The sequence below is a fragment of the Amblyomma mixtum genome, chromosome 8 (assembly GCF_055824585.1).
Source record: "Amblyomma mixtum isolate Tamu chromosome 8, ASM5582458v1, whole genome shotgun sequence".
NCBI classification, from domain to species: domain Eukaryota; kingdom Metazoa; phylum Arthropoda; class Arachnida; order Ixodida; family Ixodidae; genus Amblyomma; species Amblyomma mixtum.
In genome coordinates this window covers 21,700,029-21,716,533 of record NC_143019.1, presented here as the reverse complement: position 1 = coordinate 21,716,533, position 16,505 = coordinate 21,700,029, and the positions used below count along the sequence as shown (strand labels likewise).

The 16,505-nt window shown below is 51.0% G+C and overlaps 2 protein-coding genes across 6 annotated transcripts in view; both read right to left on the bottom strand.

The window, feature by feature from the left end:
* The window catches only part of LOC149331666 (endothelin-converting enzyme 1-like), a 51,887-nt gene that overhangs the window by 11,984 nt on the left and 23,398 nt on the right, over nucleotides 1–16,505 (bottom strand). For 2 of the 5 annotated variants that reach the window (XM_089556797.1, XM_089556796.1), the window contains exon 2: nucleotides 16,392–16,505. In XM_089556797.1, coding sequence (XP_089412923.1) covers nucleotides 16,392–16,484 — 93 coding nt within the window. In that variant the 5' untranslated portion in view covers nucleotides 16,485–16,505. The other 3 variants (XM_089556798.1, XM_089556799.1, XM_089556800.1) reach the window with 3 other exon arrangements.
* LOC149331667 (uncharacterized) lies at nucleotides 1,944–7,813 on the bottom strand. Its single transcript, XM_089556801.1, has one exon. It carries the CDS (start codon nucleotides 6,867–6,869, stop codon nucleotides 3,372–3,374), a length of 3,498 nt encoding a protein of 1,165 aa, XP_089412927.1. The 5' UTR covers nucleotides 6,870–7,813; the 3' UTR covers nucleotides 1,944–3,371.

Below are 16,505 nucleotides of genomic sequence, written 5' to 3'. Positions count from 1 at the left end.
TGCCGCACTCGACGTCCTCATCTAACGTCGACGAAAAACGCTCGGTTCCGCACCGTGAAACACAGATGAGACGTAGCCGTCACTTGTCAGCAGTACAAGACTTGGACATACTTGCCGAACGTCGACGTCTCAAGAGAAGGGCTTCCGAACGGCTGGAGTCTTTCAGACGACCTTCCTACCTTGCTGCTGATGCTGGTTCCGTGAGCTTAGCCAATAAGCAACACCTTTTTCCGACGCAGGATGTCACCTCACCTTCGGCTCCGGACGAAGCCCCTAGGCTGCACGTTGCCGGCATTCGAGACAGGGAGCTGTCTCTCGCACTGAAACGTACCGCTGCTCTTTGCGTGATGATTGTGGCAATATCCACAGCCCTGTTCCTTGCCACGTACTTGACAGGAATGGACCCAATCAGGCAGCCCCGCACTCTGGTGCCGCAAGAGACCGAGCCAGAAAACTATGACGGTAACCACACGCAGGACTTCCTACAGACAAGCTTTGAGGCTGAAGAGTGGACTGTACAGGCTCGAGGTGACTACGGCATCGTTCGCCCCGTTCGACTGTCTGCGCCGGAGAATACAGTCAAGGATGCCGAGGTGGAAAGTGAGGTTATCACGGAAGGCTGGGAAGATGGTGCGCATAGTTCGAAGCATCCCAACCGAATGTAATCGATGCTAAAATCTCCTCGCGTAGGTTTTGGAGCGTATCGGTACTGTCACGCTCAAATTTCTGTTTAGATCGATACTTTCACAATCGCCCAGCTCCAAACAATAAATAACGGCCTGTTGAACTGGCGCCTTTGAAAGGGACTCGATTTCGCTGATAGACACCAGTTGAAAGTCCGGCTGCCCCTTGTGCGAGGTTCCTTCTAGGATCAAGGGTTGCGGCGCGATAAACACCGCACGGCACGCAACATAAGGCTGTGTACTCTGAACTACTTGAGTGTTTCTCCTAATAACCCTTTCCGTACTTTCCGTGGCGTGGAAGATATCGGCGTTGATAGCTATAAATCTTTCGTTAATCAATGGGGCTTTATCAAACAGGATACCAAGAGATCATCGGACGAAATAAAAGAAAAAAATTTCAACTTGTGATCAGTCCGTCCGCGTACACGTATGCCAGATCTCAGAGCTGACGTTGAAACAGGGCAGTTTCCGAGCTGCCTGCTGTGTTCTCACGCCGCGATAATTGCGTCCTGATGAGAACTGAGCAGCCTATGTCGTCATCGGTGAGTGTTGGCCATGCTATCGAACTCGAATGGCTGTCTAAAGTGGTAACAGAAGTTTAGAACCTCTAATGCGGCTGCAAAAAAGGTTTCTATTCTACATGGAGGGGCAAAACAATTGTCGTTAAATTACATCACTGAAGTAATGTCTGCAAGAACTAGTTTCAGATCTAAGAGTGCAGCTTGCACCTTGATAGCACCGTTCGGTAGCTGCTGCTTGCACAGGTGGCGTGGCTTTTCATACTTTGCTGTAACCAAGCCTGCTAAGCGAGACCAGGGAGCAGCCTCGTACACAGGACGCGAGGGTGGTGTGACATGCAATGCGAAGGCGATGCGCCACAGCCGTCAGAGCTCCGTGAGGGTGAGGAACTGGGCTGTCCTTCAGGCGTGATCCATATGGCAATGCGCCGTCACCATAGCTCTTTGCACGGTGGTCACAATCGCGGGATTCGTGCAAGAAACAGGAGACGCCAGTCAAGCAGAATACCTAGCATACAGGACTGCTTTCGAGCTCGAAGGCCTGCTCACGGCAACCATGAACGCGGGCGTCGACTGGTGCCACGATTCTCAGGGCTGTTAGAGACGAGGTAGCAGCATCCCACCGCTGCCACCAGCTTGTTAGGGACGAGGTAGCAGCATCCCACCGCTGCCACCAGCTTGTTACGGACGAGGTAGCATGGTCGTGTGCCGGAGAGTGAATGAGGGACGTCTGTGACGAGGCTGCTGGGAAAAGACAAAGAAGAGGAATTTATACAATATTTACAAGTGAGCTGCAGGAACGCAGCATCGTGACAGCTCAACAGGAGAGCATGATGACAACAAGCTCTTCGGCCGTGCCGCTGCCGGCTTTTTAAGAGTTCTCTTCCCTAGGGTCCCTAGATGGGGGCCGGGTTTCACTGGCACCAATCACCGACACGCACGCACTCACTCACTCCCGAGAGATCACGCCGTCGTCACGCGCTGGGAGAGGGGAACGATGCCAACCACGTAGCGCAGACGCCGAAATGTCCATGAGCGGCGTTCTCGCGCATTTCGAACGCGCGTTCCCACTCGGTGTACGGGAAACGCTCGCTCAACCGGGCAGACGGACGCGGCTTCCGTGGCCATCCAGGCGTTCACCCAACGCGCGTCTCGGGGTTTGTCGGCGTTTCGCTGCTGCCATGTCGTCGTCTTCCCCCCGACGAAGGCGAGTCGTAACAGACTGCCCCGCCGGGGGAAGGAGATCCCGATGGACAGGGGACAGCATCCGCTGTCCGGAGGGATGTCGCTTGAGGCTGGTCTCAACCGCAGTCGGTTCTCTCTCGGCGGTTCTGGAGCTCAGCGCACCCTGAAGTCTTCCTTTGCAGGTGCAGGTTCCCAAAGGGCACTGCAAAGTGACTCGTGCTCTGCTAGCGTTAGAACCACGCCGAAAACCCAACCGCTCAGTCCGCAAGCACGACACAATCCCCACTAAGCGATGCCAGGCTCTTTCCTCCTTACAAAGCCAATTAATCCCTGGGAGTAGTTTAGCAGCACTCAGAAAACTCCCACAGATCGGCACATTACACCACAAAGCGCATCTCAAATTTAAAACAATAAACACAATCAATTGGTTCAAAATCCTACATCAGGAAGAAAAAGACCATTAAACCGCAACTATGATGCTGATTCTTGCGCTAGGGACGTCAACGTAAGCAATCGGCGTTACCGTTGAGACTCCCCTTTTTGTGATGTATTTCGATTCGTAATGACCACAACAATTACGAACGCACTTGTTTCCCCGCAAAGATTCGCTCAACATCGGAGCCAAAGTCACCTTAATTTCCCAAATTCCAAAAAAATCAAGCGACTCCAGGCGTTTATGCTAGTGGCCTAAATGGCCCGTCTGGCTAGCACTTCGCGTTTTAACGGACGCTGCTACACATGGGCACCACTAGTGCATTTTTCGAAACAATCTTTGTCCAAAAGGAACGCTTCCAAGGTAACAAACGCGTCCGAAACCAATTCCTGCTCAAAACTTCTTTTTTTTCACTTTTTTTATTCTGCAAAACGCTTTTTCTGCAAAACGCTTTTTCTGCAAAACGCTTTTTCTGCAGGAATGGTTTAAAACAAGAAAAAGCAAACAGCAGAGACATCCTCGGAATCCGCTGCTAGCGAGCCGCGCCGCGGCTCAAAGGGGTCGCCTATTCTTCAACCGCGCCCTGCGCGGACGCACACCAACAGTGGCTTTAGCAGCCGACAATTCACAAAATTCGAAGGGCTTAACTGCGCTTCGACACCTGCGAGCCTCAGACGCCACGCGACATTGATTTGTTTCGCACACCGGCCGCGTGTCTCCAACACCCAAGTAGCGTCTGAACATTTGAATGCGAGGGGTTGACGGACGCGTATGAAAGAAACGCCTACGAGGACTCCTTTCTCGATTCAGCAATGTTCTTCGACTGGAGCCCGTATTGCGGCTTTCTTTCATGCGGTAGCTGGGCGTGCTTCTCTGCGAGCCGCTGTGAGGTTCCCCCGTCCTGCAAGAACTACCGCGGGGTCGCCGCGATGGGACAGGTGGCTTTCGTTTTGTCTGTAAACGCCTAGTCAGCTTGGCCCTTTTTCGGCGCCTGTCGCGTCTGGAGTACCGCGGTGGCAGTATCCGACGATTACGTTGTTGACCGGCCTTAACCCCTACAATGTTTTGGGCCCGTCCTTCGTCCTTTTTCCGCGGTCTACCCCTTGGCTTGGCTCTCTCTGAGCGCGGCCGCTTTCCTAAAACTGCCTTCGCAGAACGGCCCTGCGCGCCTCCCTTGCTCGCGGTGTCCTCACCCTCCGCATCTTTTCTCTGACGCAGCACCGAGCCGTATTTCACCCTTAAGTTCGAATTATCGGCTCGTGCTTTCGGTGAGTCACCGCAGGTCGCAGTAGCCAGCTGTTCCGACAGCACTTTATCTCCTGCTGAGCATAACTTGCTCTCCTGAGGCTTGCTAATCGATCCTGCGACCCTAACTCCCTGGCCTGCAACTTGATCTAAATCACACTCGATGGCTAACGTTGCGATCTGCCCTTGGGTTTCAGCGGTGCACTCGGGTGACTCGCAGCCAATCTCTTTAAAGCAAAACGACGTGTCCAAAACTTGGCTACTAAGGTTCGCCAGCCGCATCGAAGGAGGCTCTCCCTTGATTCCTTGACTGCTCTGGCCCGCAAGCTCACTAGTCTCTTCCTGAGCAGAAGCATCAACCTCACTTGTCAAAGCAGGTTTTGCCTCAGGGCTAGAGACGGTCGCTTCTCCCTTATTAGCGTTGTCTGTGCTCACTAACGAAGCAGATTGCTCGGCTTTGTCGTTGACGGGATTGCTGCGACTCACAGCTTGCTCTTGAATCCCATTAAACACGGCCTTCACTAAATTCCCGTGATGACCTTCCTCACGTGACCCAAGGACTACATTTCCCGGGTCACTGAGACCTTCGGCGTTTTTCTCGAGGGTACTAACCCCTTGACCACAGAAATGCGCCTCCATCCCGGAAAGTGCATGCTTCTCTGGGCTCAAAGCCAACGCATTGCCCCTTTCCTTATTCCTAGCAGTGCCTACATTACCGCACGAGCCCTCTCGGCTTGCGGATCTGCACTCTTCCTCATTGCTAGCTTTAGTGCCTATATTATCCTCCGAGCCCTCATGGCTGGCGGATCTGCACTCTTCCTCATTGCTAGCCTTAGTGCCTATATTATCCTCCGAGCCCTCATGGCTGGCGGATCTGCACTCTTCCTCGTTGCTAGCCTTAGTGCCTACATTATCGCCCGAGCCCTCATGGCTGGCGGATCTGCACTCTTCCTCGTTACTAGCCTTAGTGTCTACATTATCCCCCAAGCCCTCACGGCTTGTGGATCTGCACTTTTCGCTAGCTTTTCGACCGAACTCCTCGGTCCTCGCTGCTGAAGTGGCCTTTCTTTCCTGGACCAAACCTGTCCTATGCCGCCACTTCTGCACAGCACTCGTGTCATCCGGCGACTGAGCGGAGCTTCTAACTCGGTCCCTGACACTATCGCGGTGTAGCTTACCACCGTCAATTTGGCCTTCCAAATCTGCCTCCGCGACTACCGCCTTTGCAGCAAGCTCCCGAGCTCTCGATCTGGTCAAGGCCTGAACGCTACCCTCGCCAAACACGAGTCCCTTTTCGCGCAGGAGGTGATCGGACCTGTTTGAAAATAGGTACGGATACTGAGGGGGGAGCATAGATGACACCGCGGCCTCTGTCTCAAGTGCGCCGAAAGGTCCTTCAATACGCACTTTTGCAACGGGCAGACACACGCTATGTGCTTCCACGGCTTGCTTGATCCATGCGCACTCGCCCGTGAACATATCGGGTTCTACGAAAGAGGGGTGAACCACATCCATCGTCGCCGCGGAATCACGAAGCACTCGGCACTCTTTCCCGTTCACGACGAGGTCTCGCATGTACGGCTCCAGAAGTTTCATGTTCTCGTCATTACTGCATACTGACAAAAATACGAGCTTAGTTTTCGCTTCGGGACACTGCGCCCAAAAGTGTCCCGGCTTCTGGCAAGTATAACACACGCGCGTTTGCCTCGCCTCTAACCTCTTCCTGCGTTCGTTGTCGGCTGCCGCCGTCTCTGTGCGCCCGGTCGGATCATTTTTACTCGCATCCTCACCACGTTTGCCCTCTTTTGGTCTGATGGGCGTGAACTTCGGCCTCTCAAACTTCGAGCCGAATTCACCCCGTTGACCGTCCCTGGCTCCGCGAGCCCGACGAGTCACAAACTCCTCTGCTAACTCAGCGGCTCTCGCCACGGTACTAACGTCTGGCCTGTCCAAGACCCAGTACCGCACGTTTTCCGGTAATCGTCTATAAAATTGCTCCAGCCCGAAACACTGCAGAACTTTCTCGTGATTGCCAAACGCTTTCTCTTCTTTAAGCCATTCCTGCATGTTTGACATAAGCTTGTCGGCGAAATCCGGATATGACTCGTTTTTGTCTTTCTCCGTTTCGCGAAACTTCCGACGGAACGCTTCTGCCGACAACCTGTACTTTTTAAGCAGACTCGATTTCACAAGATCGTAATCCTCCGCCTCCTCTTTCTTCAGGCGAGCGATTACGTCGGCCGCCTCAGCGGGCAACAAAGTGAGCAAACGCCGTGGCCACGTTTCCTTAGAAAACCGCTGATACTCGCACGTTCGCTCGAAGTTAACAAGGAAGAAACCAATGTCGTCTCCAGTCTGAAACGGCCGCATTAAGTCAGTCATTTTGTACGATACCCGCTCTCCTGCACCGTGTGCCTGACTTGACCCACGAACGCGTTCCATCTCTATGTCGAGACGCTTCATTTCCAAAGCGTATTGACACTCGCGTTCCTCTTTCTCTTGTTTTTCTTTACGTTCAAGTTCCTCTTTCTCTTGTTTTTCTTTACGTTCGCGTTCCTCTTGCTCTTGTTTTTCTTTACGTTCGCGTTCCTCTTGCTTTTCTTTACGTTCGCGTTCCTCTTGTTCTCTTTTTGCCAATTCCCTCTCCTCAATGGCCTCAAGGCATTCCGCAAGCTCGTCATCTTCAGCCTCTAACGCAAGAATAGCCTTCAGCAGTTCTGGTTTTCTGAGTTTGTCTGATACCTCCAGACCCAACTCTTTCGCAAGCTCCAGTAACTTTGGTTTGCGCAGCGTCTTCAAATCCATGGCTGCTCTGAGTGCTGCCTTCTCTACTGCCCACTATTGTCTTGCTGCAACTAACCCAGCAGCAACGACAACCCAATCACCAGCTCTGTTCCCGACACTAACAAAAGCCTGGCAAAACTCAGCAGAAGAAAGTCCCGCACTCACCAAACCTCGCAGCCAAGAATCCAGCGCAGTCGGTCCGCTGCAGGCAACCAGTCAACACACAGGGCTCGTTGCACTGCCCCCGACTCGCCGTTCTGCTGCTCAGCGTCCCGTTGTCCGCAACTCTCCGCCGGCGTCCGACGTTTCGCGTCCCACCGCTGCCAACCAGTTTGTTAGAGACGAGGTAGCAGCATCCCACCGCTGCCACCAGCTTGTTAGGGACGAGGTAGCAGCATCCCACCGCTGCCACCAGCTTGTTACGGACGAGGTAGCATGGTCGTGTGCCGGAGAGTGAATGAGGGACGTCTGTGACGAGGCTGCTGGGAAAAGACAAAGAAGAGGAATTTATACAATATTTACAAGTGAGCTGCAGGAACGCAGCATCGTGACAGCTCAACAGGAGAGCATGATGACAACAAGCTCTTCGGCCGTGCCGCTGCCGGCTTTTTAAGAGTTCTCTTCCCTAGGGTCCCTAGATGGGGGCCGGGTTTCACTGGCACCAATCACCGACACGCACGCACTCACTCACTCCCGAGAGATCACGCCGTCGTCACGCGCTGGGAGAGGGGAACGATGCCAACCACGTAGCGCAGACGCCGAAATGTCCATGAGCGGCGTTCTCGCGCATTTCGAACGCGCGTTCCCACTCGGTGTACGGGAAACGCTCGCTCAACCGGGCAGACGGACGCGGCTTCCGTGGCCATCCAGGCGTTCACCCAACGCGCGTCTCGGGGTTTGTCGGCGTTTCGCTGCTGCCATGTCGTCGTCTTCCCCCCGACGAAGGCGAGTCGTAACAGGGCCTACGTCACCTCGCGGTGGCTGTCTTACTCTTCTTGTCAGGTGTCGGAGCTTATATAGTGCGCAGGAATCTAGGGTCTTTAGCGCGGTGTCAACAAACCACACGTTGTCTAGTAGACGAAGAACTTCAACTTGCGATGAGGAATACTTGCGAGGTGGCGGTGGAACTCCACGCGAGGATCGTGCCGCACATTCAGGTAGTCCCTGAAGGCGTTGAAGCCGCGTTTCACTGGTAACGTGCAGCAGAAGGGCACCGTGGATTTTGGTCGTCTATGTTCACAGTGCCGTGTCTGTCAGCCTGCAGTTTGCTCAGGTGCTGCTCAAAGCATTACAGGAGCTTGTCCACCGCTGCACTATCTTCTCACTGAGCGAGAGAGAAGCGTCGGGCTCTTCGATTTTTTCAGTGTTCTAGTCGTTTGGGCATCTACCCCCTATTCGAGAGGTGTGGGTTTTGACACCCAATGCCACCAGGTGCTCACCGGTGAGAAAATAGGTACCAACTTTTTCTCCACCTGGTGCTCGGGTTATTTAAAATGAAATGAATGGAAAATGGGCCGATAACACAACCTTATACAGGGAAAATCCTTGTGCTGCCCTTCCCGCGATCAAATCTCATCGTCATAAACAAGTCGTCCTGGGGAGAGGAATTGCACCAGGGCGCAGAAGAGGTGGACGGCAACCCTGTGGGAACTAAGATAGCGTTGGGGAGAGGGGGATAGCTTTGAGCAGGGGCACCCCAGCAGTGGCACCAAGGCACACATTTTTCAAAGTAAGCACTCATGTTTAATGGCAGGTAGTTAAAAAATACGTCGCGAAGATGCGATCAAAATTCAGTGCCAAAATGCTGTTTCCTCTGATAGTACTCACGGCTGTACATGATAGACAAGAACTCTAGTTTGGGCTAGTTGGTTCATGATTAACACACAAAACGGCGCGAAATACGGGGACTAAACAAACAGGCATGGCGCTGGTCCTGTCGTGTATGTTTTTCTTTTGTCCCCGTACTTCGCGGCGTTTTCTTGTGAATCATGATAGACAGGAAAGAAAACCATGCAGCCTAACCTAACGTAATCTAACAACGCGGCTGCCGTAGGGGCTCTGGTTTACCCTTTCTGGTTCTGATGGTTTACGAGAGTTCTTCCCTTCCGCAGCGCTCCCCCGTACTACACTGAGCAGTTTGGTCATCGTGCTGGCAATGAAAGCGGCGCTCCTGACGTAGAAGAGATCAATGGCAGGGGTGCAGTTTTTCAGGAAAAGCAACCTGGCTGCTGGTGCTGCTACTGATGATGATAATGACTGCGAAATCCTATAGCTCCTTCCCTGTCGCTCTATTTTTGGCTGCCGACAAGTCCACTATGCTCTTTGATGAGATGTGCCTCCAACGGGCGAAGATGATGAACATGCGGGGTCTAGCTTTGCAGTTGGTCCACTGCAACCCGCCCATAGTTTGCCATAATTGCTAACACGTGGCAAAATGAAGCAACCGAAGTCGCACTGTAGTGTGGCGGGCTTCACCGCGAACGACAAAGTCCTGCTGCGACACAATATTCTCATCACAGCCGGCTGCAGCCGATCTGCTGTATTCCCAAGATGTATGGTAGAGCGTGGGGCTTGCTCCGCACCAAGGGCAGCTTGTGAGGCTGTGAGAAATTTCTTCTTTCTAGCCTAACGTGTTCTAACCTGTCACCATATTCGGTCCTAGGAGAGAGGTGTGGCAGGGATGGGGTTCCGCCCGGTTTGTGAGAGCTCGGGAAATAGATCAGTCGCTGCCTCGTTCCGGCTGTGCCTTCGCGCTTCTTTCGCGTCACTCACAAGCAGTTTGTTTACATGGCTGCACAAGGCTGACAAGTACTCCCACGCGACGTGCTGAACGGTTAGCGACTGCCTTTGTGTACGAGAAAACGACCCCCTTATTTGCGCTCTCCACGTCGGCTGATGAGGCAGTTTTTTTGCTTCTGGAATTACAAGATATCAATGGGTCTACCTAGCCAGATTTGAGAAATGAAGGGGTGGGGTGCGGTGCAATTTTTGGAGCGAAAGCTCCACTTCTCGTGTACAAACCTTGAAGGTCACGTTACAGCGTTGAAGCGGCCTCAGTGAAAAAATGAAAACTGCGGTGTAGGTGGGAATCGAACCAGAGTCTCCGGAACGAGAGATGCTGCCGCTCGGCCACAATTGTTGTCCGACTCTTCCAAGTGAATGAAGGGGTGTCTAGTGAACGCACAGATGTCTAAGAAACATCTTCGAGGTATGTACTGAAAGGTGCGAGAATAATTGAATTATGAGCATGTAAATTAGATATCGCAATTAAGGGAGTAGCAGTGTATATTTCCGGTGAATTTTCTTCGTGCATGGCGTGCAATAGTGGCGCCATCATGCGGCACCCACTGAAACCCCAACACGCAATGTGCGGCGACGGTCCAGGAGAGGACGCGCGTCTAGTGAATGCGCAGATATCTTGAAACATATCTCGAGATGAGCGAGTAAATTAGATGTTACAACCTACCTTTTGCTCCAACCAACCATGCTCAGCAAAGTTGAACCACAGCCGAATTCCTTCAAGCTCTTCAGGCTATGGCGTGCTCCCACTGTTGCCAAGCAGTATACCTCAAATTTGTTCCTCTGAACAACAATGCTTGGGCATTCAGAGACTGGCAAGTAGCGGACGCAGTTGTTTGCACATTGTTAAAAATCCCATGACTACATCGATGTAGCAACAAGCGAAGGTGCAGTAGGAAGCGAACAGATTCTTTTCTGAGCTTGCTAGCTGCTGAGGGTTTCTCTGTCCCGGATTGTACTTTTTGTAGCTGTATTAAGCAATTAAGCACAGTTTTATATTTACATTATCAGATATTAATTCGGAGTCTACGTTGTGAACGAAAAATCCTGAATGTTCGAAAGTGTAGCATGAAAACTGCGCTTACAATAGAGAGGTTACAGTATTTTTGTCGAAGGCTCAAGAGAACGCTTGAAACTGGTTAATAGACGCCAAGTACGAATTTAGAAGCAAAGTTGGTGTGTTCTGGAAAATGCTCCGTGCAGAAAAATAAATTCAACCTCTAGCTTACGGGTCAACATTTCATTACCTGAAGAATTCTAAAGCCGGATATTTCCAGTGATCCCGCAAATGCGGAAACCAGATTAAATGTATTATTGCTCCCAATGCCATCATTGTTCTACTGGGATCGCAATCTAACTACCTATAGCCTTCATACGTGCTTCATTTGTTAGTTTATTTGCCACATTTATTTGGCACAGTACTGGAAAGCCATTTGGAAGGACTAGATTATGGCAAGAAGATTTTATTAGTGATTAGAAAAAGACCCCCCCCCCCCCCCCCTCCGTGGTGGAGAAGCGGCAGAATGGTGCCCTCCATAAAGACAGTTGATACGCAGCAAGCCTTAAAAATTAAAGAGCATGGCAGAGGACGGAAGAAAACGAACCGAACGGGCCGCTGAAAAGAATAACAAAGCAGAAAATAAAAGCAGAAATGTCATTTTTTTTAAAGAGACGCAAAATAGTACTTCACCTATCAGCGTTTTTTAGATTTAATGCCAAACTATGTCATGTTTAGAAAAAGCTCCATGATATTTAGATTCGCTCAGAGGAGAGTGTTGGGGGAAGCACGCCGTAACCAGACGCTGCAGCAATACTTTGATTTGAGCTAGTTGGTTGTAGCATGACATGTTTACGCAAAAGGCGTAAACATGTCATGTAACCAGACGCCTTTTCGCACATGAAGTGGTTGCGGTAGAAGCATAACTAAGAACCGTAAAATTACATAAGAAACAACGCATGCGCGCAAAAAAAGGCATAAAAATAAAACTTCGAACACGAGAAAAGTGTGTAAAGGAGAAGGGCCCCAAATAGGGTGATAGAACCGGCCTAATATGTTTCGCAGTGTACTCGTAGCTGTGCGAACGACAGGTGAAAGCTTCCACAAGTGTGCCGACATCGACCCCTAGAGAGCCAACTGCAGAGATGTGGAAACTGTCACTTGCGAGTGGTAGCGTCCAGACAACTGACAACTATTTGTGACACAGGCACAACGAATCGTGGCCACGCGCTGAAAGACCTCTTATAATGACCGTTGCCTTTCACGGGAATGTTGGATGCTCGGTTTGTTGCGTACCCTCGAGCTATCCTATCCGCTTCCTCATTTCCCGTAATGTCGGTATGTCCCGGCACCCAAACTATCCTGTGTTTCGCCTGGTTGTTTTCGGTTTTGTCACTTGATCGGAGAATGCGGAGCGCGCTGCGGCCGATTCCGCCGTTTAGGTAGTTGCGGCATGCAGCTTGTGAGTCGGTGAGTATGGTTAAGGACCTGTTGGATCGGTAGCCCTCCGCTGCCGCTAGAGCCACGGCTGCCTCTGATGGAAGACTCCATCTGAAGCCGAAAAAAAAATATTGTAAAATAGAGCAAATAAACGTTTTCCACCTCCACCACCTTTCCACGAACACCGATGCTCTTTCCACTTCAGGACACATTCAACATATAATCTTTTCTGAGGTACTTCAGCAGGTGGAAGGGGTCAGATGAGTTGCAGTTCTTGCCATAGGAGCCGAGGTGCACGTTGTTCAATAACCAGGACATATCCGGTCGAAGGTCGTACCTCGCCGCCCTGGAGCACTGCGAGGACGATGGGTGAAACTCTTAGTCCCGCTGCTCTGTTTGGTAGATCATAAGACAACGAGCGAACAACATTAAATATAGCATGGTTTTGCTGTAGCTACGCCGATGTGCATTGCAATCGCTCCGTGATAGCGATAATGTGTCACTTCAGCGGCCAGGGGACATCTTTGCATACACTGCTCTGACAAGGGCGGTCATTCTTTCCCCCTGCTCCTTGTTAAAGAGTCCAGAGACTGTGATGCCACACCGTCTTCTACCGATGCGGATTTCATTTTCACACCTCGGGGGTTGCCGTCGAACGGAATTTTCTTACACCCCAGAGGTGCCGCCGAACGTGCACTCTAATGATATCACGTTATTACCAAATGGCTATGAATATATGGCGGCTGCATTCCAACCTTTGTAGTCCTTTCGTACACACCGTTTACGAGCATTGGTAAGTGGGCATTTACATATTCCTGGCACCAGAAAATCTCGCAAGGAGTCTTAGGAGAGCCCTCAAGAAAGAGTGCGAACTACTCCATCGTATTTTTATTCTCAATCAAAATTAATCCAATGGATATCTGGGTATGCTGACGTCACTGCAGCAGCAAAGGAGCCTTTAGCTTAAAATTTTTCCGGCCCCCCGATTCAAACTCGTTCAGTTCAAAACACTGCGGGAAAGTACCAGGACGGAAACACACAGAGCACAGGCTTCCATGTTTTATTTGAAGCTACAAGGAACACTTAAGGGCTCGAGCTCCAACACTTTACAAATCCCAGGTATGATGTATCTGCAAGTGGGTGATACCATGGTAAACTTCAAAAAACTTTTGTCATCGCTAAATCGGCACAAAAATCGAAAAAGAACAACAAATTTATACAGAAGGGGTCAAACTGAATGCGCGTGGCTAACGAAGCTTTGACCGACAAAAACCTTGAACAGCCGACAAAAGTGCACGTTGCGGCAAGAGACAAAGATAAAAAAAGTAACAGGAAAAAAATACAACCCAGGAACCGGGACAGGTTAAGAAGCCAAAAATAGGGCATGGCAATACATGTGCGGATGCGATAATTAGCTAGCTACCCATAAGAAAAATGGAAACAAAGCAGAGTAAAGACAAATGTGAAAGTGGCTAAATTACAGATACAAGAGGCGGGAGCAGCAATTAATAATGGTAAAGACGAGGTGCTCCGCTGCCTATGACTACGTTGGCTTTTCTGGAACAAGGGACACTTAAGCGGTCGGATTCAAGGTCAAGCAAGGACAACGATTGGCGCGAGACCGGTGAGGGGGAACCTTAAAGCACTAAAACTTTCGGGGGCACTTGAAGGACAATAGACTCCTAACCTTTGGGTGCATGTTTTCCTTGCAATGACGAGTACTGCATTATTATACATTGGCATTTCGGTTCTTGAGGAAGGCTGGCTTCAGCACTGCAGTGAATTAAAACGATGAAGCAGCGATACAGGGATTATGTCGCAGGTTTTTTTGCCTCACGTGACCTATAACCTCTCTATGACGTCACAGCCATCGTTCGGCTGTTGAAACCGAAATGGGAAGAGCGTGAGACAAAAATTCAATTGCATATTATTTAGCGGTCGTAGGTGCATAACACATGGTGATTTCCACATAAGTGATTTCCACATGGTGATTTACACGTGGTGATTACCACATGAGTAGTGTCTTCTGCATCATTATAGAGAAGAAAACATGGCAGCAAAATTGAGTGCCTATACTCCTTTAAGTGCTCTTCGTGAGGACAGACAGACAGTCAGCCAGCGTAGCCACAGACCCAATGGCGAAATCGGTGACCGTGGTGTCTTAATGCTAGCACACAAAAGCGGTCTAAGCCGTGCAAAACAAAGCCGCCCGTTTCATTCATCGTTCATACTCTTTCCCTCTGTAGTCGGATTGCCTCAGGGGTCCCCAGTTCCAGAAATGCAAACTTATTTTGGTGTCGTTCACCCTGAGCGAAAAACCACGGATAAAAACCCAGAGAAGCAACCTCCCCCATTTTGCTCAGCGACACGGCACAACGCCACAACATGGCAGCAGCAATGCGAACGCATTAATAGCTTCTTGAAGCGGCCAGCAAGCTAACGCTCACACTAACAGGGTGCTAACATGAATCACGATAGTATCGAAGGGAAACACAGCCAGGAATAGGTGTCATTGGCTTGAGCTGACGAAGCTACAGAGGTGGCCAAGTTCGCCACAGAAACCACCGCAGCTGTGCGCCCCTACAACTTCCCATCCGCAGAGAAGGACCAGTGGGAGAAGGCACTGGCACTGACTGCAAAAATATTGGCAGTGGCTTAGCTCTGCTATGCCAGGATCTACGTAGCCTGATGTGAGGGCGAGGTGTCCACATCTCGGTGGACACCTGAACCAGAGGAAAGGCATAACTGCCCTCTTGGAACAGTGGATGCCTCAACCGTGCTTTAAGCTGAGTGGCGGTAGTGACAGGTTCGTTGCTTAACGAGAAAGTTGTTGCACGCCGTACAAACTCTCGTGACGGCTCCACCTTCGCCCCACTCAGGCGCCGCCAAACTCAACGTTTCACGCATGTCGCTACTTACCGGCGTCAAGTCTTTTAAGTGCCATAGTCTTTCACACACGTCGCACCCAAACCCTAACGGATTGTTCACAAAGTCGGCCTGAAGGGCCCAAGTCACACTGGCACTTTCACTGAGTTTCACCGTATAGCCCGTCGATCGGCGAGTCTACATTGTCTTGAGGCTGTTGCTGAGAGGCCCCGGCACGCCGCTCAGCCTTCTGGCGTCGCCGCTTTGATAGGCGTTCCTCTCGTTGCTCTGTCGTCTCCGCTGCGCGCTTGGCCTTGGCCACGTTCGTTCTTCCTCTGGATAACCGCTAACTGCCAGGCAACCACTTCCGGATCCGGCGAATTCACCTTTTCCGTTCAGCAGCGGCTTTGCTTTCCTTCTCCATGGCTGTAGACTGGCTGTCGTTTCTCGTGTTCCTCTCCTTGTCGGCTCCGGCGCACTAGCTGCGCAGCTGTGACGTCACTCGCTCCTGGCGCATGCGCAGCTTGGCTTATCCACGCTCATGCGATACTGCTCATCCACGGCCAGTGTAGCTCAACTTACAAAAGGCAACGTGCAAGCACGCTTTCGCCACGCAGGAGATGCGCGTGCCGACGCCCTTGCTGACGTCACTTCTATCGCGTGCATTTGCATCAGGCCAAACCTTACTCACACCTCTCCACTTTTCCGAGTGGCCACCGCACCTCCTTGTCACTCTGGCCCACACTCCTACCACATTCAGCTCACCAGCATCATACAACGCCAGATAGACATGACGGTAGTAGTGCTAACGCATTAATAGTTTCTAAAATAGGGGGTAGAGGGGGGGGGGAACATAAGTCGGTATCTACCACTAATGCTGCAGTTGGTTATTTCAAAGCGCACATCGCAAAGCCCAAACAGAATCTAAGAGAAGCTGAAAATGCAATCCTCCAAACCAACCCGACACATCTTACCACGGTTCTCAATGTATGCATTGTGTTCTCTCGCGGAGTACGCTAGAACGTTGCCATCAAGCCCATAACGCACGAATCAGGTCGCAGGGGAGTGATTGTGACTCGATTACCCAGCACTAGGTGTGTACGAATAAAAAAACCATACGGCCCTTCGTCTGTGGCACTTACACAAATGATAAGACAGTCGGAGTGTTAAGAAACTCTCGGCTGAATTGTCTGAAGCCATGAGATCTATAGTTTACATCAAATCCTTGGGAAGGATGTGGAAAACGGACCCGCAGCACTGATCTGGTAAGGACACGGTGGGTAAGGAGCATATACCTATATGGACGCTTCCCAACATGCGTTTCTGCTCGTGCTAGGTTTTTATTGCAGCAATGTTAACCTTTCAACCACTTTCTGTGGAGAAGCGTGTTTCGATCGCGTGGTGAAAAGGAAGTGGCGGAAAAGTTACTTTTGTTAACTAACCATGTCTTCCAGGCTTTCCTCGTTGTCAATGGCGTACACGTAGGCCTTGTTGCCAGGCACCTGTCCAAAGAACGCGTCAGCCTGCCGTTTCATCGGGAACCCCTGACCGCACAC